General features: G+C 42.9%; 1 protein-coding gene across 29 annotated transcripts; it reads left to right on the top strand.

The window, feature by feature from the left end:
* The first annotated feature begins 298 nt into the window (after window positions 1–298).
* On the top strand, window positions 299–24,121 carry c2cd5 (C2 calcium dependent domain containing 5). 29 transcript variants are annotated; one of them, XM_047339800.1, is made up of 32 exons: window positions 299–605; window positions 1,014–1,122; window positions 1,618–1,704; window positions 2,607–2,778; window positions 2,866–2,961; window positions 3,222–3,377; window positions 3,482–3,719; window positions 5,784–5,944; window positions 7,683–7,907; window positions 8,364–8,452; window positions 10,729–10,840; window positions 12,363–12,416; window positions 14,095–14,209; window positions 14,325–14,423; window positions 14,565–14,676; window positions 14,797–14,876; window positions 15,384–15,570; window positions 15,651–15,815; window positions 16,278–16,322; window positions 16,940–17,080; window positions 17,219–17,282; window positions 17,405–17,466; window positions 17,702–17,800; window positions 17,917–18,006; window positions 18,102–18,180; window positions 18,410–18,502; window positions 18,608–18,676; window positions 19,481–19,513; window positions 19,817–19,948; window positions 21,856–22,049; window positions 22,128–22,274; window positions 22,444–24,121. In XM_047339800.1, exons 2-32 carry the CDS (start codon window positions 1,033–1,035, stop codon window positions 22,567–22,569), a joined length of 3,612 nt encoding a protein of 1,203 aa, XP_047195756.1. In that variant the 5' UTR covers window positions 299–605; window positions 1,014–1,032; the 3' UTR covers window positions 22,570–24,121. The 29 variants fall into 29 exon arrangements, with proteins under 29 accessions (XP_047195756.1, XP_047195758.1, XP_047195759.1 ...); XM_047339802.1 differs by having other exon boundaries at window positions 19,817–19,918; XM_047339803.1 differs by having other exon boundaries at window positions 19,847–19,948.
* Window positions 24,122–24,187: the final 66 nt, after the last annotated feature.

Consider the following 24,187-nt stretch of genomic DNA (forward strand, 5'->3'; position numbering starts at 1 on the left):
TCTATTAATCTTCAAACCAGGTTGTTTATGTTGCGCATGTCTGAGTCAAACCCTGACGCTGCCTTTACGTACTATTGGGAATTCAGCACGATTTCATTGCGTAACTACTCAAAAGACAGTAAAACACGTTTAAAATATACTAATAGTGCTTTACATTCATATTTATACATTTTCTACGTCTTTTCAGTTAGATTGTTTATTAAAAATGAAGTTTTTTTGTTTTTGAAGAATTGATACAAGCAGCGTCCTTTTTTTTTACTGTAAAGGCCCAGTTTACGATGTGTCCTGAACGCAGCTTACGCCAAACCTTGAACATCCATTCGCCACACGCTAATCAAGCTAGCCGCTGGTCCGCGCTCAAGCCCGCGGCGCGTGTACGGACTTAGTCGGTGTACCTTCACACCCGCTGTACTGCAGGAACAGTATATACTACCTGCAGTGTCAGCTGGTGGACATTTCTAACTGGAACCGCACTTCCCCGGGTGGTGCAGCGGGGACTAACGTGTCGTGTAATGGCAGAGACGCGGAGGTCAGACGAGCGGTGGGCTGTCATCGATAGTGTCCCACCGACGCTTTGACAGCCGTCTGTTGATACCCCAGCGCCGGTAAGACGGGGAAGCTGTTGCCGCTGCGAAGGGCAAAGATAATGTGGTTGTCTGGTGGGTGGTGGCTTTGCTGTGTGATTGTCAAAACATGGCCGATGGGTCAGGTAGAGCTAAAGAGATTGTGCCTCCCCGCAATGCAGTCAACGCTAAGTGGCTTTTCTCGCTAGCCTTGCTCTGCTAGCGTAATCTCTGCTAACTGCCACTCGCTGCCGGGGTTTGTGAACGTGTCCAACAGATGCGTTCGAGCAGAGTCGCTGTTTTAAAGTTAAGCTAGGAGCGTTAGCTGGGTGACGCTAGCTTTATTAGCCGGGGGGTGAGGGGGGGCTGCTCTCCGCACTGTCAACAACACATGCCCCTGGAATGAGTCTCCACTGTTGTCAGTGACAGCAGGTTATTGTTTTTCCACAGATCGACTAATATTGTAATCATGCCTGGGAAACTGAAAGCCAAGATTGTGGCAGGGCGTCACTTGCCTGTGATGGACCGAGCCAGTGATCTTACTGATGCTTTTGTAGAGGTGAGTGGAGGTGCTTGGTCAAACAGGCTTGTTGACATAGAGATCTGTGACAGCATATATATATACTTAAAGGTTCAGTGTGTAAGATGTAAGTGAAAGGGATCTATTGGCAGAAATTGAATATAAAATAAACCTAGTAATGTTTTCACTGGTGTTTTCTTTACCCTAGGCTAGAGCCTTTATATTTACATATTTTATATTTACATTGGTAGCAGGTCCTCTCTATGGAGGCTGCCATGTTTTTTACAGTAGCCCAAACTGGACAAACTAAAAACCTTTTGAGTTTTTATGTCAACTAAAGGCTACCACAGGTTATATTTAATGTTTGGAAGGGGAGGGTGAGGTGAGGGGTAGTCAGCTTCAACTTCAGATGTCACAAAATTCTACACACTGCACCTTTTAACTTTTGTTATAACTATGTAAGGTACATCATCATGACTCAAAACTGAAAATTGTGCATTTAAAGGATTTCTCCTGTGCCCTTTTATTTCCCAGGTTAAGTTTGGAAACACAACGTTCAAAACAGATGTATGTCCAAAATCCCTCAATCCACAGTGGAACTCGGAATGGTTCAAATTTGAGGTAAAGGTTGTAATGTTTTAACGCATCACACAGACCCCGTTTGGACCTGGTATTAACATCTGTCCTGAGAGATCCGATCACAAGTGGTCAGCGCCAAGTTCAGGTGGCCACATTCTTTTCATTGAAATCAAATCTGTCCTGGGCCGCCTACTCTAATTTCCTCTAACCCCCGCTACAGTTTTGTTTGTGGCCAGCACCACACTATCAACACTGATCATCACGTAATTATTCATACTTGTCTTAAATTGGTGAAATCTTTCTTCATAGCACAGATGCACAAGATTCATTCATCCCCTCCTGTCTCTTACTCACTGACTTGTGCCGACACAGACACAAACACATTGACAACGGACACATCTGTAGACTCAGACTGGATTAAAACAACATAATTTGGTGTTCATGGGAACTGAGAACTGGTCACAAGGTTTACAGAACACATTTTAATTCCAGGTGTGAACAGACGAGGTTAATGCTTTCTACGTGTGATCAGATCTTTCGGGACAGATGTTAAAACAAGGTCTGACCAGGGCCACAGTTCATGTTTACACACAAAGTTTTTCACCTCGCTCATTTTGTGTTAAATGCCTACCAATAGGAAAAGGCCTTAGGTATGATGTTTATGATTTAGGCACAGTCAATTCCAAAGTTATGTTTCATATTTTTAATATCTAAGGAGAAGAATTGTGGTCCGATTAGGTGGTTGTGACAGTCTGACACAAATGAAGGTGTATCTATCTGTGATTCTGCTACTGCACTTGTTCTTGTCATGTTTGTTGTCTCTTGTAAGCTGGCTGGACTCGTTTTAGTGCGTGACACTTTAAAAAATAAATTATGAGCATTTCTAACATCTGCTACACTCAAAGCCCTTTGTCTTCTTTCCCTTTCTTTCTCTTGCTGACTAGGTCGATGATGAGGACTTGCAGGATGAGCCATTGCAGATCACAGTGTTGGACCATGACACATACAGTGCTAATGATGCCATAGGGAAAGTTTACATTGACATTGACCCGCTACTGTGCAATGAGGCCGCCTCTGTCATCTCTGGCTGGTTTCCCATCTATGACACCATCCACGGTACGACAATTGACTTATAGGACCGTGATAATCACAATGTTTGTTTATTTCCCACTATATGTATTTCTGTTCATTATTTGCAATCAGGAATTCGAGGGGAGATCAACGTCCTCGTCAAAGTGGAGCTCTTCAATGATCTGAACCGCTTCAGACAGTCCTCCTGCGGGGTTAAGTTCTTCTGCAGTACGTCTGACTTGACTTTTGGTTCACAGTTGTTTGTTTAGAGTCTTAAAATACATCATTAGACACAATTTTAATGCATGAAGTGCAGAGTCGTGAGATGGCACACAGGGCTTTTATGTACAAAGCAATGCATGAAAGATGCTAAGAGTTATAGAGCTGATGTTTCTCTATATGTTCTTAAAATAGGATAATGGCTGAATAGAAGGCTTGGCTTGAAATTCTGTCCCTAAGTGATGTTTATTTAAATTTCTACATGACAGCCACAGCCATTCCACGGTGCTACCGAGTGGCGATGGTGCACGGCTTTGTGGAGGAACTTGTAGTGAATGAAGATCCAGAATACCAGTGGATCGACCGCATTAGAACTCCTCGTGCCTCCAATGAGGCTCGTCAGAGGCTCATCTCTCTTATGTCTGGTAAGAATGTTCACTGTGATCCTCTTTTCATGTCAATGTGCAAGAAGAGGAATTTATCTTGCACTTCCAACCCACTCACCCTTATGTGTGTTATTACCATTTAGGAGAGCTGCAGAGGAAGATAGGGCTCAAGGTACTGGAGATGGGCGGGAATGCAGTGGTGGGCTATTTGCAGTGTTTCGATCTGGAGGGAGAGTCGGGCCTGGTGGTCCGGGCCATAGGCACTGGCTGCACACTGGACAAACTCAGCTCTGGAAGTGCCCCGAACACCAACACACACGTGCACCCAAACACAGCCCCTGCTTCCAATGCCTGCAATTCCCCTTCTAAGGATGGAAAGGAGTGAGTATGAACCAGTAGCACATGCATGAACACTGCTTTGTTTTATACTCCATTGCAAATCTAGTTTGTAAAAATGGAGAAGGAGGATTGCAGTGTGCATGAGAGGGAGAGACTGTGTGGAGGAAATAAACTGTATGTTAGTCTGTGTGTAGTCTCGCAGTTACTCCTGTGTGTGTCTCAGTATCTTTTATTCCCCTATTTGTAGTTTGTGTGTCTATTTTTTGTGTTGTCCCATGAAATTAACAGCACATGACATAACCTGAGGCACACACATGTACAGTACACACACACCCATCCTCACCCCCTTCCTCCTCCCTTGTCAGCTCTAGTAGGCTGCTCTTGCATGGCTTTTCTGCTCTACCTCTGCATGTTCGACTGCTTTTAGTGAGTAACGAGTGCACGTGTTTCTGCTCAGCCTCTAATAGTGTGTGTCCCTTCACTGACTTCTATTGTCCTAACCCTGCTGAGTTTGTGATTTCCTCCTGATACTGTAAGTTGCATGTGTGCCTCTTATTTGCATTTATATCTGTTTGAGATGGTGTGAATCAGGCGTATAAACACCTTTTGGTTATGGCTTTAATGGCACCCTTATGTTACTTGTGAGGTTTTAATGAGAAAACAATTTTTGATGACGGTTGGGAATGACTGGAAATAGACAGGTTATTTACAAAATTGAGCTTGGTGGGATCGAATCTGGTTTAATAAAGGTTAGTAAATAATTACAGGTCAGTCTATAATCACAGAGCTCAAAATTAGGTCTTCAGATTGCTTCTTTTGTCTGACCTATAGGCCAAACTACAACATTACACAATAACATAAAACGGAGAGAAGCAGCAAATTGTGACACTTTTGCTAACCATTCCATCATCAATATTGCTGCTGTTAGTTTTCTGTTGATTTACATGTATGTGCCTGTTGCCCTTTGCTGTGTTTGCATTCCTGCTCTGTATGTTTGCGTGAGACTGAGAGCCGTAGCTGAGAGCTGTGCATGGATTGCCTTCTGCTTTCACATGGCTTTAAATGGAATAACAGCGGCAAAGAGAGAGAGAGTTAAAAACCCTCTTTTCTGTTCTTTTCCTTTGTGTCTCTTTTGTCACTCTGTTGCGATGGTGTCGTGTTGGTTGTTGTTGTGCATCTCTTTTCTTCCTCTCTCTGGCTACCATTCGGACCGGGATCGTTTCTCGCTGCTCGTATTCAAAATCGCTCCTCCTTGCTCCTTTCTCTCTCTCTACGTGCTGATCGGCCCAGGTCTCCCCTTGCCCACGGATGCCGCTCCACCCACAACAGCCCAGTGCATTCTGCCTGCAGCTCCCAGAGACTGTCCCAGAACTTCTCTGTCTCTGTTCCCACACTCATCTTTACTGGTACGACGAGCCAGGGGAGGTAATAGATACAGAAGGCAGAGAGGAAGTTTAAAGAGAAATAGATGTTGCCTAAGGAGAAAAGTGAATTTATTTTTGCTGGAGTCTGGAAAGTTTGACAGCCTCGTCATTGCGATATATCTTAAAGACAGAGGCATAGAGGCAAAGGAAGAAGGGCACACCCTTATACCTTTATTAGAAATAAGCCAGATGTTGATACTAGCCCCAAATCCCTCCACCTATCCCTTCCAACTACATGGGGGTGGGGTGTCATGTTCCAAGCTGCACCGTTATTCATTTCGATTGGCTGTTGGCACACAAAAAAAAGTTGAAGGTGTGGCTTACCCCTGAGGAAGGGCCTATGGTCTCCCTACAGTCACCTGACCTTTGCGTCACTCCACTGGGACACGTGCTTCAGCTCATCATCCTTTGTTGAATCTGACCTTGTGTTTTGCCACATTGCTGTTGTTTTAGTTGAATGTGTGTGTGTTTCTTTGTATTTGATATATTTGTTAGCTTTCCCACGCTTGCTTTTTTTGTTCTCCAGCCATCTGTAGCACCTCACTCTCGCCTAACCCGGACAAAACAATTTGCAGGTTCAAAATGTCAACACTGCCCCACTTCCATATATGCACACACACACAAATGCCATGAGGCTGGCGTGGTGACTGATGAGGGTGTGTGTGTCATGTTCTCCTGGCAGGCCGGTATTTGCTGAGGATCTGCCCTCGTTCTCCGGCCCGCCTACCCCTTTCAGAGCCCTCCCCACCTCCTCCTCCTCTCCTCCCCCCTTCTCTCCATCCAAGCCATGCAGCCGCCAGTCCTCATCATCAGACACAGACCTCAGTTTGACGCCCAAGACGGGTAAGAACACTTGGCCCTGTCCCCGACCTTCCCGTTGTCATCCCTCTCCTCCCCTACAACTCATTCTGGTGCTACTATGGTGGTAGATTTTGAAGTTATGTTTATTTTCCTTTTATGTTTTTTCATGGTTGAGTTCAATATTTGAATACTGTTAATTGCATTTGTTAATATTTATTTTGCTGTGTTCCATCCTCCCTCTTGTCTTCAGCAGCCTGGTGTGTATTCTCTCTTCACAGTATTGAATTTTTTTTTTATCGTAGGTAAAATAATGTGAAGACACACCAGGTCTCTGTATTAGTTCTGTTCCCTTGTTGTTGTGGTCTTTAAATGAAGCACTGTGTCTCATGAGGGGCTGTTGTTGATCTACGGTCACTTCTTCATTAGCAGCCATTATGGTTAATCATTGATAAAATGTAAACTTAGTCAAACTCTGCCCCGAGGACAACCTGAGCCCATTTTAACACAGTTACGCAGAAATGCCACAAAGTCTGAGGAAACTTCTCACCAGAGCCTCTCTACCAACCCCTCAGGAGGGGACCAGCAGCCCACTTTCCTCCTCTTTGATCCCACTCCTCTATTTGTCTTTCTCTTATTTCCCCTTCTCTATCATCCGCTTTGTTCAGCCTCCTATTTTATTCCCCCGCTCTTCTCTATTCTGTCCTTCATTTCTTTAACAAGTCTGTTTAAGTTGACTTAACAAGCCCACCTGCATCCTTTGCATTGGGGATGAACCATACACTGTATATAAAGATGGACAACGCGTATGCATTTCCTACTGTTGTACAAAAATGAAGCTCATATATCCCGGATACATCATGCGCTTTGTATTGACGTCATTTAGAGCCACAGTCTGCACAGAAGTGATCATGGTGTTGAGCCATACACAGATACACACTAAGCCTAGTCATTCTCAGGTGTCATTCATGATGTTTTGCCTGTTGTAATAGCATCAAATAACTGATTAAAATTAAACTAATTGGAAAAATTAACAATTGGACAAACATCAATGTGATAACTATGTAAAATGTCAGAAAACAAATATGAGAAGCATTTATTTAACATGAACTTTGAATTTTATATTTGGTAAATGTCCCATCCACTAACATGCAGGTAGTGTTTATGAACTACACTGCTGCCACAAGGGGGTGATCAAGATAATTTGGCTTCTCTTTTGGGAGTTTTAATTTTGTCTGTCTTTTATATACAGTTTATGGGATGAACCAATCCAACTTTTATTCTTTAAAACCGCAACTCAAAATATTTGCTGATATCAAGTCCTGAGTCAATACCAGTCGTCTCTTTTATGCGATGTAAGATCAGTATATCTCCCTTCTAAAACTCTTTATTTAAATAAGGTGAGGTGAGGTCAGGGATGCTGTGACACTAAAAGCTAAATTGTTAATCTACAGTAAGTAAGTTAATGGGGGAAGAATGTCTTTTAAATGACACTGGCATAAAAACTATCTAATGTTGATCAGTCACATCATGTTTCATACCCGATCCAATAAATAAGGTCAGTATCAATGTTAAAACCGATTCAGCCTATCAAATTGAGGCATCACCCCCTTTTTTCTCAATTCTGGTGTCCCCTTTTTCTTCATCACATCCTTCATAACCTCGTTTGTAATTTGTGTTTCTGCTCCATCTCCCCATTGCTCTGCTTCTCCATTCTCAATTCTGCTCCATTCTGTTTTTCCTCTGTGCAACCTCCACTTGTTTGTATTTAACTGCTGGACAGTGGAGATCCAGACTGTGAGATGCAGGCCTGGGATCTTCCTCTGCCCCAGCTCCCCAACCCTCTCCACAGCCAGTCTGTCCCTTCCTGGTTCTGGCTCAGTGGGCTGCAGTCTTGGCTATGCCCCCAGAGCCAACACCTCGCCCCTTATCTCCTCCATCCAATCAGACACTACTTTGCTGAGAAAGAGCGTGTCCTTCACGGAGGACCTGCTGCGGGCAACCTCTGGTATAGTTGGACTGCTGTGTGTCACCAAGTAACAGAACGTTATAACAGTGTTGCTTTGGCGTCTCTTAAAGGCAGGGAATCGACTTGAATGATGAAATCAGGAACATTAACTCAATATGCATGTTATAGCTGCCCACAGCCCATTGTTAATTCTTCTGATTCTCCTACATGTCCCATTGTGGTGTGATGTGTTTTTCAGCGCTACCCAATCCTGAAACTAGGTCCAATAAAAGTAGAGTAGGCTAGTCTAAGGATGTGGTTTATTATTGATGCAGGTTTATTTATCTATCTCACCATAAGGTGTGCACAGTTCCAGCAGTTGCTTTCATTAGTTTTGTCACTAAAGCATTAAGACTACAATGTAATACCAACTGACTGTTTGACTTGGCATATTAGTCCTTTTGACATTTGTGTTTAAAGTGATGAAACTACAGCCGGACTCTCCTCTGTGATCAGGTATGGGCAGTGGGGGCAGCGCCGGGAAGGAGGCGGGGCCTCTGAAGACCCTTCTCAGACAACAGACGCAGACAGCTCTTGAACAGAGGGTAAGATGACTCATTCACACATGCTCAGAAGCGTATTTACTGACTCACACCATGTGTAGACATTTGAGACTGATTTGGACAGTAAAAAGAAAGTGAAATCTTAGTGTTACTGAACTTCACATGGCATTTTGTTAGCTAAAGCAGAAATGGACAACTTTTGGCCTTAAACCTTTCTTTATTATATTAAAACTGAGTGCACATTATAATGATGATGGAAACATTTACACTATCCACACTTATATTGGTCCCTTCTAAGCCTTGCATTTACCATGTTATTCTCTGTGCCATGGGGACGGGAGGAATATAATTCTCTTGGTATCCATCCCAAGAGTACTCAAACTACGTTATTCCAATGCAATGCTGTGCAACGTTGCATCGTTGTTATAGCTTTTGCCGGTTCGCGCGTTCAGTATAACTTCATGAAAACATCAATATACCTACAGTATACATACTTCTCTCTTCCCCGCATATATCTCCAAAGTGGTGTTGACAACTTCCTCAGGAGCCGGCTCTGAGGGAAAGTACCTTCATGACCAAACAATAATACCACGTTGAACCGCTACGGGCATGAGAGCTGTTGCCTCAGCTGTTGCCTCATTAATTAGCCAGAATAAACACAATTCGACACAGGTGATACTTTGACCTGCAGTTTGTGATGCATATCAGTCCCAGATGTCACACAAGGCACATGCTGCTTTCTTGGTGAAAGATTTCTAGTTTACACTGGTGAGGTGGTTACATGTTCAATGGGGAGTGAGTCTGAGTAAGAACAAGTAATGTTCCCTTTCTTTGTCCTCTTGATCACTTGTGCTACTCAGGGAACATCCTCCTCTGGGTTATTGTTAAACGCCCGGGTATGTCCCATCAGTGTGACACTTTTTCTCTCCACCTTTCCTCTTAACATCCTGACCAGCCGATGGCAACCAACCGGTCCTGAACAACTCCTAACCCGTCCCTCCTCTGTTGTTTGTAGATCTCAGAGGGGCAGGCTGGGGCTTAGCGACATGGCATCCTTTGCGTGTCCATGTGTTTGCTATGCCCCCGCTACACTCTAAAGGATTCACAGACATGTGGGGTTGAGGGCTGGGAGGCTAGGAGTTGTGTTCCTTTCAGTTTTGAAAGGGGCATGTGTCTGTGCGTGTGTGTGCCCTCTAGATACTCATTTCGAACCCTCTTTTACCAACTTCTTTTCCAGAGTCTGATTTTTTTTTTTTTTGTTTCCTGTGTCAACAACGGGAATGAGCATGCTCATCTCATCACTTCATTCTTGCCTCTTTGCTCCGAGTGGAAGGAGCTGTCAGTCAAATTAGTAGCTCTAGATTCCTTCCTAGAGTAATGGACAAGAAAGAAAGTAATAGTCCCACCTGATTTCTGACCTCAGCCATTCATCACATCTACCTGCATGATTGATAATCACAACATCCCTCAGGTTTTATGTAAAGGTGGTCAAAATAGAATGAAGACCATGATGCTAACCGGCAGTTCAAGTGATTCTTGCTCAATTTGCATGGATTAGCATCTCAATATTTAAGTGAAGGAAGAGGACCAGTCTGTCCAGACCTGTCCTGTAAGTGGACAGAGAAGCATGTTAAATCCCTGCTGCTCAGCCAGGACCTGCTGTGTCTGTGGGTGCCCCTTCATTTGAAAATCCAAACCTAAAAATACATTTATATAGATTTGAAAGGATTGAATAAATCACTAAATCACAATATCTAGGCCTCCTCAATCACTTCCAGATATATTTGAAATGCTCAACAAATGTAGGCTGGAGTAGAACAGATGGGGATTCCTTGGGGTCAAACCTTGCATGGGGAAGCACCATCACACTCGATCCTTGCTGCATGTTTGCACATTTCCTGACACTAAACATCAGTTAAGATGCCGTATGTAGTGTTTGGGACTTTAGAAAAAACACATGTATTTTATCAGCAGTACACCCAGAGAGACCACATGATCTAAAGTATCAATATTTATTTGTCATTTATAATATAAGATATTTATTCTTGGCTGAAAAATATATTCCTTGTATAGGAGCACTATTACGTAGCCTACTGTTAATAAGTTTTGTTATAAAAAATATCAGAATTTTTTTTTTATTCTGTATTCAGCAAAAACAGTACATTTGAACTCAGAAAATTGGATATTATAAACATGAAAATATTTTATAAAATATTCTAATCATGGAGTAGTTATTAGATAATATTAGTAAAAATATACAGGAGAAGTCCAGAGTGTGATTTCCTTTGCTCTAAGTAACCAAGCTTGTTTTCTTTCAGCAGGAGTTCCCATTCTTCACTTTGACATCTTTCCCACCCGGTTTTCTGGTCCATGTCGGCGGAGTGGTCAGCGCTCGCTCTGTCAAACTACTCGACCGAATACACAACCCCGGTGAGTTCACCGCACACAGACCCACAAAGTAGCTTGCCTATTGTCCTGTTCAACAAAATGAGTTCCTTCATCAACCTACAGTGTTGTGCGAGTGTCCAGTGTTGTTGCAAGTGGTTGTTAGTTAATGCTGCCTATTATCATCAAGTGTTTTCTCGTGTGTGGTCCAACTCCTGATCTGTTTGATTTGTGTAGCGAAATGATGGTGAAAGACTTGAGTGATGTCCGAGTCCTAAAGCAGGTGAAAGCTGTTCCTGTTCAGGCTGATAGGCTGCTGCTTTATAGCTTTATAATTGTGTCAAAGTGAGGGTTATTGACAAAATACATTAATGGATAGGGGCAACTTTCACCTCTTGATAATTTGGTGTGTGTGTGTGCGTGTGCGCGCTGTGGTTGAAATGTTGTTGTGTGCTGTGGTCCTTCCCCCCTGGAGATGAGGTGCTATAGTGGTGCATGGCTCAAGTCTGTTGCCTGCTGCATCTGTTGTGTGGTGTTGTTGTTGGCTGCAGGTGGCGCTGTGGTGAGGTACTTTGGTGTTTGATATATACCTCCACCCCACTACAAGCTTTTAATCTGTGTTGAAATCCTAATGTGTTTATGTATTATGTAGACTTCTTTTTTTTATTCGATTAACATGCAGGTTTCTACCTATTAAAGGTGTTGGACCATCCAAGTCCTCAGTTATTCTGCCCTTTGACTAATGTGAATTAAGGATGTGTGAGAATCTGGAGAAAGGGGAGTGCTCATGATTGTTGGCTGGGTTAGGATAAGCAGGGTTATATTTAAAGGTAGGCAAGGAAACCAAATAAACAACATAGTTTTACATTGTTTTCCCTGTTCCAAACATTCTGAAGAGATCCCTGTTCACTGTTGCTATGCGCAGAATAGATTTTATCAGCTACAGATCAGATATAAAGGTGTCCTGTGGAGTTTTGACTGAAAGTAACTCTCTACATAAGTGTTATGAATTGGTCCCTGTTTCATTTCTATTGTGCACAAGTACGCCCACTCTTAAATGTGATGGGCACAAACTCGTTCTCTTTTTCTTGGATTGACAATTGGTGACGATAACACGCTACCATTTAAAATCTTAATATTGTAAATATTAGTTGCAAATGTCACTTTAGGAGGGTTTGATAGCACAACGGTAGATGCAATGCATCTTGGCAAGAAGTTATATAAACAAGAGTTGTTTGAATGAAAACTCCACACGGCATCTTTTTAAGTTCAGACATAAACTGCTACTGCATGATCTTTTTTTCTTCACCTCAAGTCCTTTTGTCAAAATTATCGCTAGGGCTTAAGCTTTTTTTCATCTCTCTTTTCCTCTTTTCCTCTTCAGCCTCCTTCTTTCAGATTGTGTTCGTAGGCCTGAATTTAGTTTGTGTTTGCCCAGTGACTGTGAAGTGCTGTCTGTCTTTGCGTAGTGACTGTGGAGTGCTGCTGTCGTGTCATGCTTGTTTGTTAGACTGTCTCTTCTTTTCTTTTTCTCTCTTTTCTGTACTAACGGTGTGTTCTGGCCCAGCCTTGGGTAACACGCGCTCATACAAACTGCTAGACTGGAATAGTATCACTGCAGGTATTTCCCCCCTTTTACTGCTCTCACCCACAGGAGAGATGGCAGCTCAGTGAAGTCAGACCTCTGTCCTCTTTAGATGCACATAACACTGACGTTTAAACAACACAGACCAGGTAGCCTCAATATCCACAAACAAATTTAACATTTAGTGTTTTGCTGAAATCAGTGAGCTGCCATTCTCCTCTCTTTAATCTGTGTGAGTGTATGCTGGGCTGATTTGAGCATGCGCTGAGCCCCGACCCCATCCAGCCCGACCTGTCTACCTGCCCCCACCCAGCTCATCCAGCTGCACAGAAGAGCTGAAGCTCTTCTCTAACGTCGTCCCAGTACTGTTTTCTAATGCTTCCTGTATCGCGTTGTGGTCAAACCTGTCTAGACCAGAGGAGGTTTAGGAGGTTTACTCTGTGACAAAGAGCCACTGACTGGGCATGTGCATCCCTAACTCACTGGGCCGTATTCATACTGAGAGAGAGATGGTGAAGGAGAGATGGACAGATGGATGGAAGGCAGGTTGATTGGATGGGTGGAAGTTGAGGAAATTTAACAGTGGATGGGGATGTATGATGGGGTGAAAGGAGAGAATTTGAGCTTGGGGGGAATGGACTCGAGTACGGCACGATTCTCTAACTTAAAAACTAGACCAGTTTTGATGGACTCTGGTGAATGAATATGGCCCCTCTATGCCCTTAAGTGTGCACATGGTCATGAGCGTGCACGTTTGGTGAGCCTGTGCCTGTGTGACATGCAGCTTCTGATTTTAAAAGGAGCCCACCTCTTGAGCCTGATGCCTGACCATCAGTCATTACTCTTCATCTCTTCAGTTTGATCTCCAACTCTTTACCCCTTCATTCATTCCTCTCCCCTGTCTCACCGAGCAGCTGAGTTTCTCTTTCTCTTTCCGGGGCTCCTTCAGCATGTCATGTCGAGGAGTCATGGGGTGCAGCTCAATACTCTAATGCAGCTTCCTTTAATTGTATCAAATTAGTGTTATTAAACGGCAATGATTTTACTCTGAGAAAAGTTAATGAAAAGCCTCATAAGACTATTGAAACACACCCATGGTTTAGCCCCAGTATGATGAAGGCTCGATCCCTTTGACATAAGGAAGTATTTTTAAACACAAGGCACAACGATGTCTTTTATTTAATTTCTCTATTTCTGTACTTTAAGATTTTCTTCCTATACCACCACAGACCAAAACATACCCAGTAGCAGGTGGCTGTATTTCACACCCGTATCCTTTCTGTTAGTGCGACTGACTGAAAGGAGTCATAGAGAAGAGAGAGACAGGTTTTAGGATAGTGTGCACTTCAGGAATGTCACACACAACTAACATAACCATTGACTTTGCCTTCATCATCATAATTGTCATAATTTTCATCCTCAAACTTTTACAGAGTAATAGTTTTGTTTTTGGCTTGCTTTGATACACAATTTACCCCATAAACCATCAGAAAATACAAACTGCACTGTTTGATTTTGTCAGTTTTATTTCCGGTAAATCAGATTAGAGAGCAGATTAGATTCAGACTATCACCTTTTCTTGTGTTTGTACTCGTCTCAGCAGTGGATTAAGTATTGCTTTGACTTAAGTGTTAAGTGAGGTTTTGATTGATAATTCAGCTAATTTAGACATGATGTGTGAATGCTGTTTGACTCAGAGGTTTATGTTTTGCAGATGAGCCAGAGACTCGAGACGCCTGGTGGGAGGAGATTCGCCAGGAGATCAAATCTCATGCCAAAGCTCTTGGTTGCCATGCTGTCGTGGGCTACAGCGAGCGCACTAGCATTTGGTGTGTTGTAGTGAATACATACATGGAGAACTAATGCACATTTATCCGTTTGCTGCATCTCTTATACACACAAGGTTTGTCCTGTTCTCATGCTATTCCCGTCTTCTTAACACAGTGAGGAGGTGTGTATCCTGTCAGCATCAGGCACAGCAGTCATCCTGAATCCTAGATACATGCGTGAAGGCTGCCTTGACACCGGAAACACCGAACCCAGGTTGTTTTTGTATGAATCTCTTTGGATGCATTTTAAATGTAATGTTTTGTAATTTATTTTATTGTAAATGTAATGCTGCGTAATTTAGTTTATCTTAACTGAGTTATGAAGGCTCATACCAAGGGGTGTGTGTTGTTCCAGGTTTGATGAACCATCTCCCCCGAGCTGTGGTTTCTGTCACATCCCATATGACGAGCTCAACATGCCATTTCCTGCCCAGCTCACATACTGTTACGGCTGCAGACGGCAAAAGGTCTCACTTTACTTCTTTGTATGAATTAAGACATGCTGAGGATATATTTGGTTTTCCAGAGAACAAATTGCAGTTGATTTAAGAAAAAGAAATGTTAATAGTTTTTTTTTACTCTTCAAGGTTCCTGATGTGCTTTTCACAACAATCGACATGCCATCTGAAGCAGCGGTCACAGGGAAGGGCTGCCTCATCCAGGCCAGGTAAAATACTTTGCAGTGAAATCCCCCAAACCCGTTTAAAGTGACACTGAGAAAAACACTTAATAAACCAAGGTTAAATCAGTTAGACTGTGTCTAAAAGAAACGTCTCAAATCTATTTTAATAACAATCAGAGCAACAGATTCATCTCAGCTAGATTCCTGAAGTTCCCTTTTTTCCTGCCTCAGCAAGTCGTATCTGGACCTTCTACAGATGTTTGTCTTGCACATTTGAAGAATTCATCAAAAGATTGTCTGGGTTAGATGTGTTCATAGCAACAGAATCATGTCCAGAACATTCAGATGAGTTGTGGTGCCTGGGTAAAGCAGGAGGAAGTCACTTGCTGTTAATTTTCCGGATGTTTTCCTGCTGTATCCTCAAATGGGCTCATTCAGACATTTTCCGGACATTTTATTAGGGGGCTGGCAGGAATAGTTAAAAAAAAATGTGTGAAAGCAGCTAAAGATATTTATCATAGTGACTTAATGCCAATGTATAATGTTTTCTAGACTGTGTCGTTTGAAGAAGAAAGCCCAGGGTGAAGTGAATGCGACGGCCATCTCCAACCTGCTGCCTTTTATGGAATACGAGTTGCACACTCAGCTGATGAACAAACTGAAGCTGCGGAGCATGAACGCTCTTTTTGGCCTACACATACAGATCAGCGTCGGCGAGAACATGCTCCTGGGTCTGGCTGTAAGTACATTTTAGGTCAAGAGCTTAATCATCCATGCATGTGTTCTCTGCAGCTTGGTCCATAAAATGTGTGTGTTCAGTCTGCTACAGGAGTGTACCTCACAGCTTTGCCGGCACCAGGGGGAGTTCAGATTGCAGGGAAGACCCCTGGCGACCTGAGCAATGAGCACCACATCCTCACCATCCAGAAAAGGATCAACGACACTATCGCCAAGAATAAAGAGCTTTATCAAATTAACCCTCCGGTAAGACGCACAACAAAGGTTTCGTGATTAAGTCTGCAAATCTTCCCCCATTATGGCAGTTTCTCACTGCGAACTAGGTTTAAACAATGCTTCATTTCAACACCACACTGGCAAGGCATTTTAATTTTTTATCAAAATAAATGAGCAGGTCTTATTTTTAGGATCTAAAACAAGGTTTTAACAAATTCTGAGATAATGCTGCAACAACTTGATCTATTTTGACGTGGAGGGACCTATTACTTATATTTGTACCTGTGTCATCTACACTGTTATATCAAATGATTTCACACTATAAACTGGTCATTATTTAACATAAACAGATCCATTCCACTGTGAAGTATTTCCATTACTTTGCTTAAGATTCTCTCTGTTTCAGTGTCAGTCATGCAGTCATACATTATAGTCTGTTTTTTGTGAATCATGATAAACTTATCCCCTCTTGTCTTTCTCTGGTCATTAAAGAAATTATTTGCCCTGGACCCTGAAGTGTTCGGCGGCATAAACATGGTACTGAGCACGCAAACTTTTTTTGCTGTGAGACGCAGCAAAGCATGACAAATATTTCACTCTTATTAACCGCAGAACTACACCACCTTTACCATAACTGTGTAACAGCTTTTAACTGGGGACGTTTGGGAGCAGGACGATATGTAATCCACTCCATAGTCACCTCTCGACAGCAAACCACTATAGACTCATTGTATCTGTGTTGTATTTTGATTATGACTATCTATCCTGCCCATTCACACACTCTCACCTGTGTATTTTTTTTGTGTGTGTGTGTGTGTGTGTGTGTGTGTGTGTGTGTGTGTGTGTGTGTGTGTGTGTGTGTGTGTGTGTGTGTGTGTGTGTGTGTGTGTGTGTGTGTGTGTGTGTGTGTGTGTGTGTGTGTTTGCACTTCTTCTTATTCTTCCAAATTCATATATTAACACCAATCGTGTTCGTGCAAGGGTCCAGCTGATTGGGTTCTTGAGTGAGTGAGAGCATGTGTTGTGTTATTAACACAGTCCTTCTATTCACTGTACAGTCTACACAGATGTGAGATGCAGAACTGGGCTGCTGTGGTGACCTGGTCCTCACGCTGACAGCCTGTTAGCTGACATCCTGTTTCCCTCTGCTTGCAGGAACTGACGGAGGAAGTGGTGGGTTCTCCGATCCCAGAGCCGAGGCAACGATCTAGACTTTTTCGCTCGCACTCGGAGAGCTCCGATGAACTGTCAGAACTGGATCTCTCCCATGGCAAGAAGGATGCCTTTGTCCTGGAGGTGAGGATCTACAAGAATAAATTAGATATTAATTTGCAACTTCTAGGGTCAACACGTAATCTTAAGAACAGAAGAGGAGACTATGGCTATATATCCTACAACTTGACAACTTCTTGCTGTTTTCTGTCATTTACATAGATTGATGACACTGATGCTGTGGAGGACATCCACTCCCTCCTCACTGATGCCAGTCCCCCGTCAGGTATGTGCCATCCATTCACTCCACAGAAGTCAAAGTATTTCCCTCCACATGCTCAGTCCGGTATCTCCTGATTGGTTCACGGCTCCAACAAATGTCCATTTCTCACTGTTTCATGTCTCCAGGTTTCTACAGCTGCAACACTGAGATCATGCCTGGGGTTTTTAACTGGACTTCAGGAGTGCAGGTCATACTTTAAAGTGTTCACAAATTACACCAAATCTGAATTTTAAAGAATTATTATATTTTGGAAGCCATATTAATGCATTATGCAGTTGTGTACTGACATTTTTTATCCTGTAGACTCTAGCAAAACTACATTCTGTACATAATTATTGTAATTTTGACATCAGGTAGAAAAGACTACTGTGGCCTCATTTAGGAAAATAGATTACTTTATGTGATTTGTCTCTATCTTACAGATGTTTACATCAGTGAGGGTCTTTAGGTTGAGTAATGCCAATCTCACTAACCAAGGCTTGAACAAGATCTTCACTGACCTATGTGAGAATCTGCTAAAGGTGAGGAAGATGTGACGGCACTGTTTTTGTGTGTTTGTGTATACTGCAATATGGTTCTTTCAGTGGTTGTGTTGTGAATGAGGAATCACAATCATTCAACCCTTTTTCTTTTTCAGAGTTTTTACTTCAAGTTACGTTCCATGATCCCCTGCTGTCTCTGTCATCTCAACTTCACTGTAGCAGTGCCAGAAGAAGAACTCATACAGGTAAGAATTCTCAGACCACAACTCCTCTGTCAAATCCCTTACAAAACAGGATTTTAAGTAAAGTTTACTTCCACGCCTCTCTGTCTGCCTCCCAGGTCGCAGTGACGGCAGTTGCCATGACGTACGACAGGGAACAGACGTTGGAGAAGCCAGCAGACAAGACTATTACCAAAGGTCGGTCTGGTTAAAGGTTGCTTTTGGAGGATTTGGTGATTTATTTATAAAAAAATTTAAATGCATCAGTGTTGCTACATGAATTTGCTGACGTCCACACAACTCCAGACTTTTTATTTTTGTTTCAAATGCTGTTATAAAATGAAAACGTATTGATGTAGATGCAGCTTAAAACGTGTGTGTGTGTGTGTGCGTGTGCGTCCGTCCGTCCTTGTCCTTGTCCTTTCAGGATGCATCGAGGGTGAAGAGCAGCTCCAGTTTCCCATGGAGTTGTGCGCAGACTCATCAGCCTTCAACGCTCAGCCATCATCCAAAATCCCAGGTAGCCTTTCACCATTCTCTTTTTTAATTTGCTCCCTGACCTCCTCCGCTGCCCGTGCCCAGCTTCACTAACAGGCATTGCCCATCTCCTCCACTAACACTTCAGGTACAGTCTCTTTACTCACCCCAGTTGCAAAACTCTGCCAAAATCAGCTGGTTGTGGTTCGTCCAGCAGGTAAATGAACTGCGTGTGTCCTGTTTTGCTTTGAATTTAGATGTTTAGTGTGATGTTGTGTAGATGAGTTGCCGTGCTCCTAAACATTCAGTTGAATACAGTAAGACTAGAACAGAATATACAGTAGATGAATCCTGATGAGTCCTGCACCGGGTTGGGTACAGGTAAAAATTAACTGAAGGTGGGAAGCGGCTATGATCTTTTCTTTTTTCTGGAAAAAACTGAAATTTAAATGATAATTTGGCTTATATGAAGCCTAGTCAGCCGGAGGGATTTGTTTTATTGTTAAAGCGTATGACACCACCTTTGACCTCAAATGACTGTCGCTACCAACACCGAACTAACTTGAACATCAAAATGGATGGCATTAAGATATAAGTAGCCAGTGGTGAATATTCTCTCTGTAGCTTTCCTGCTTGTAAAAAGTCCCACAATAGCCACAAGCTAGACACATTGTCATTGAGAAAACACATTGGCAGGTGCTGCGACAAGTCACACATACTTTTCCAAGAACACAACTCACCCACCATAGCGAGAGTTCAAGGAGTCCTGTGTCTGATCATGCGTGACGGGTCAGGTAGCAGGTCATGTGTTAACAGCCCATAGCTTTGCGGGCATGGATTTTAAAAAATGGAGCCGTGCAGGACTCTACTGTAGATGTACAGTACATGTTGATGCTGTATGGTTGAAACTTTTTAACACGTTTGCTTTCCATTGTGACTTGGTGAAAATCTCCCTAAGCTCTTCTTGATCTCTGTCAAGTGCAAAAGTAAACTGTGATTTGTGTGTTTGTGTGTGTGACAGGTGTCCCAGAGAGCACCAACGTCTCACCCCGAGGTAAGCCCACTTCTTGACCACAATCTCCCTCTACCCCACCTCCCTGCTACCAAAACAACTACACTGCCCTTTTTTTGACTTTTCATCCTTTTGTCTCAGACAAAGGTATCCTGCACCACTCCCAAACCTCATCCACTTTTGTTTTTTTTCTGTTCTTCTGTTTGTTTTCCGTGTCTTGTTTTTTGTTTATTTTTTGTATATTTTTTATTTTTTTCTGTCTTGTTATTGTTGTCGTTGTGTCTGTGTATGTATGGGTGTGTGTGTGTGTGTGTGTGTGTGCGTGTGTGTGTGTGTTCTCTCCAGCTGCCTCCGTTGATTACGGTTCCTTTGCAGACAGATGCAGCACCTGGCTAGAGCTGATTAGGCTGAAAGCTCACACCATAAGACGAGGATCAATTAAGACAAGTAGGAGGACACAGTCTCTAGCACACTCTGGTGATCATACCCACGAATACACAGTTTCACAAGCAACCCCACACCTGCACATACACAAACTCGCACACAAGCTAGCAAACACTCACAAATCCCGCCATGCATGCCCTGCTGGGGGGCGGAGCATCGTACACCAAGCACCAGCTTTTTAGCTAGGGTGTGAAAGTTGAAGCCCCGCCCCTCAGAGGGATCCACAATCAGCAGCTTGGCTTTAAAATCCCTGTAGCCATGGTAACAGCAACTAAAGAAAAGTGATTTCTTTTTTAATTTATTTGTGTGCAACCCTTGTTCCAATATAATGAATTTTTTTTTAAGCAATTTGATGACAATTACTAGAGAAACTCTTTTGATTGTGCTCTGCATTTGCATTTCTGAATCTGCATAAGTAGAAAAAACACTACATGATTTAAAAAATAATTAAAAACCCGCTAAGATAAAACTAGGGCGATATGGCCTAAAACTAATTTGGCAATATTTTTAGGCTATATCGCGATACACGATATATATATATCTCAACATTTTGCAATCTCCTCTTAATCACTGTACAAATGTTAAATTCATAAAGGTCCACAGGAAGTGGCTGAGCTAGCGGACATTAGCATTTCCGACTCTCCCTGAATGCACCTCTCGGAAGATATCTGCGTACATTTAGGCTTAAAACACGGTGTAAAAGACCTGGTTTCAAGTCGAATATAAATGTCGGGGCTTGCCTTCTGATCACTGAGCAGCTGTGGACCAGAGAGAAACTCTGTGTTTTCACTGTTTGTTTCCACTGTTTAACAAAGTCACTGACCGGCTGCTTCACATGAACGCACCTCGCATCTCACAACACACACACAAGCGTCCACTATCGCTGGAGTGAAGGCCGCCCACACTCGTGTAAACTCGCTGGGGCTCTTCACTTTCTCTCGCTCTCTCTGAATCTCTTCCCTCATCTCCTGATACAAAAATACGCATGCGCACTCAAGCGTTTTCTGGATGGGGGGGTGAGCAGTCTGCTGTGAGAGGGGCATGAGAAGAGAGAAGCGAAACTCGGAGAGAATTTCCTGCTGACGGCTTAAAACATCCACGTGACAAATTATACGCGATGGTCACTATATAGTCATTTTAAACATGCGATACATCGAGTATATTCGATATATCGCCCACCCCTTGATAAAACATCCAAGGTCTGAATGGCACAACCTCCTGCAAGAATCGGTGTGATGTTCAGTCCTGTGCACAGTAAGTGAACCACAGTCTAATGTGTAGCTCTGAAGGTTCCTGGATTGATGGACGTACGCCATATCACGTGAATAAGCATCAAGATGATGGAGCATCTCTCACACTCTGACTCATATACGTGTGTGCTCAGCTCATAGCTGTCTTTGTCCGTCTCCATTTCTCAAGCCTCTTCCACAAATGCACAAAGACACAAATATGCTCTTATGTACTTTCACTTGCAAATTCTGTATTCACACACGTCAACTTACACAGCTGTGCCCAGGTCTGTCTGTCTGTCTGTCTGCAGACACTGTGTATATGTCTTGTCTGTTTGCCTACAACTGCATGACGCGCATGGCACCGCATGTAAGTGATTGTCTTGGCACCTCACATTCAGACCATTGCATGTACAGTCACTCATGGATCTAACACACTCACAACTGACTTGCTCACATGTCAGTGCACTCACACATGTGTTGCTCCTCCTGTGCAAATGCTAACAGGATCGCGTATTTGCACGGACATTGCATATTCACATTTCTTTCTGCTTCAGAGTTCATATCAGCTTTTGTTTTTCCATTATTATTGATTATTTTCTGGTATCTCCATTCCTTTTTGTCTTTTTCTCCTCTTCCTCTTTTCCTCTCTTTTGTTTTCCTTTCACGTTCTCTCTTCCGGACCTCTCCTTGCTCCCTTTGCACCTGCAGTCTCATCTTTGGAGCGTAGCAGTCCGTTGCCTGAGGGACGCTCCCGCTCGCTGCGCTCCAACCGCTCATTTGGAGGCAGCTCAGTCACTGTGGTGAAGATGACGCCGCTCTCCTTCCTCCCCGGGACACGCATCATTAAATATCTTGGGATCATCAACATGTTTTTTATCAGAGAGACGACATCATTACGGGAGGTATGAGCAACACAATGGGAGGAAGTCCCAATGTATTTTCAAAATGTAGACTCGTCTCTAAACTTGTGTCCTCTGCAGGAAGGTGGTGTTAGTGGCTTCCTGCACTCGTTCATAGCAGAGGTGTTTGCGATGGTTCGAGCTCATGTTGCAGCCCTGGGAGGTAACGCAGTCGTGTCCTACAGCATGAAAGAGTGTGTGTTGATGGAAAATCCAAACAAGAACCAGGTACTCCACAACACTCATTCACAGTATAAACACAAACCTCTTTCTGTACACTTAAAATACTTTGAAGAAACCCTCCAATGGGTTAATGCCAGTTCACCACTCTTTTGATCATCAGACCTGACAGTTTGTGTCCACGTGTTTTAATCTTGTCCAAACTTTCCTCCTCTAGGCTCAGTGCCTCGTCAATGTTAGTGGCGATGCCGTCATCTGTGTCATTGAAACAGACCAGGAGCCCATGCCCTCAGCAGTAGGTACCAGACAGACCTGTAGTAGCGGAGCTGATGGGGCTACATGACACTGAAACGCCGCGCCTCCCTGAGCCTGCAGGACACACAATCTGAGTGAACACAACCGTCCAAATGAGTCACTTATGTCTGCCTTAAATCTCTGTACAACATCCAAGGTTTGGCCACCAGTAACAAAGAGCAAGTATTCCCACACTCAAAAACATTCAGTCTGTATTAAAAAAGGAGTGTAGGATACTTCTCTTCATGTTTTATTTGTTTAAGGAGATCATTTGTACAGGTGATCAGAGAGTATTTCAAAACCTTTCGGTTAAACATCAGCCAAAGGACCCCTCTGCATCCAATTTCCACCCATGTATTACAGCCGTCCATATGGCCCACAGCTACAGTATATCGACCCATTCCTTCTTTCTGTGTGTCGCACGAGTGACATGAGAGGCAGCTATGAGTAATCTGTCCATCCTCAGATCACAGGAGTCGAGAAATGGACTTGCCAAAAGGGACACAGTTGTAAACCATCCAAATCAATAAAACACAGTCAGCCTCTCCCACAGTGTTCGACTCTGTCTCGAGTGACGTCCAGATCAGAAACCCATCTGTCCATTTCTCAAGTGACAGATTAAGGCTATGTCCGGCAAAACGAGTATTTCAATTTAAAACAATAGAAAATAAAACTGCCTGGAATATACATTTTGAAGCTAATGTCCAAACAATGAAGGTAAACCTGTGATGCAGTTTTGATGTCTAAATTAGTTTTATGTCCAAATCTGATTTTGTAGATGGATATTCTCTGTAACAGTGTCTGTTGTCAGTCCAAATTTCTTTAGAAAGTGTCAAATAATAAAGCCACAACCTTATTTCTATTTCTGGTTTCAAACAGGCCATGGTTACAGGCATAATGTTCCTTTTACAACGGCCATTACAATGAATTTTACTCAGTTTAATAAATAAAAACAGTTTGTGTTGCTGAAAAGCTAATGGCATTATGTATATGCACTTACATGTGGGAGACGGTTATAAATGAAGCAGACATGCAGCCTTAGACAAATACTGTGGCCCTTTGGAGTCGAGCAATGGCATTTCATAGAATAAAGTCACAAAGTCATTTTGACTGAATTACATCTGTAGCTGTTAGGTTTTCTCACTCTGTGTCAAATTTTACATCCTTTACCGAGGCCTGATGCTTTGGCATTCCCAAGTCCCAAATAAAAGTCCTGCTACTGATCTGTTCTCCTCCGACATTCACGTCCAATGCTGGAAAAGAAAGCATCTCCTTGTGTAGGTGCCACCTGAAAATAAACTGTGTACATGTTCTCTAAAATCAGATTTTAGTATTTTTGTAACATAAGACTAAAGACACCTACTGCTCTCTTTGCTTGTGCAACGATGTTTTGAATCACTGTGTCAGAGAATTAGTGGTACTCTAATCTGTTCGTGTGATCAGCAGTTTGTGACCAGCTTCTCATTTTTGTGTCGAAAACTTGAATGTACATATTTTGGATGCTTTTGTTTTCTGACTAGCAGCAAGCAGACCCACTTTTTATTGCCATGAATCTGTATGCTCGCCTGGTATGTCTTACACAATAAAGTCAGTCAAACCGAGATGAGGCTGTCATCATTGATAAATTCCGAAAACAGGGATAAAGTAAAAATGAACAATTTGGTTTT

The sequence above is a fragment of the Hippoglossus stenolepis genome, chromosome 5 (assembly GCF_022539355.2).
Source record: "Hippoglossus stenolepis isolate QCI-W04-F060 chromosome 5, HSTE1.2, whole genome shotgun sequence".
Lineage (NCBI taxonomy): Eukaryota > Metazoa > Chordata > Actinopteri > Pleuronectiformes > Pleuronectidae > Hippoglossus > Hippoglossus stenolepis.

Bases quoted from the DNA above. Each gene is read 5' to 3' on its own strand.
- c2cd5 (XM_047339800.1), top strand. From the start codon at position 1,033: ATGCCTGGGAAACTGAAAGCCAAGATTGTGGCAGGGCGTCACTTGCCT. The intron at 1,123-1,617 runs GTGAGTGGAGGT...TTTATTTCCCAG, and splicing joins TTACTGATGCTTTTGTAGAG to GTTAAGTTTGGAAACACAAC. The intron at 17,467-17,701 runs GTCATACTTTAA...TCTATCTTACAG, and splicing joins ACTGGACTTCAGGAGTGCAG to ATGTTTACATCAGTGAGGGT.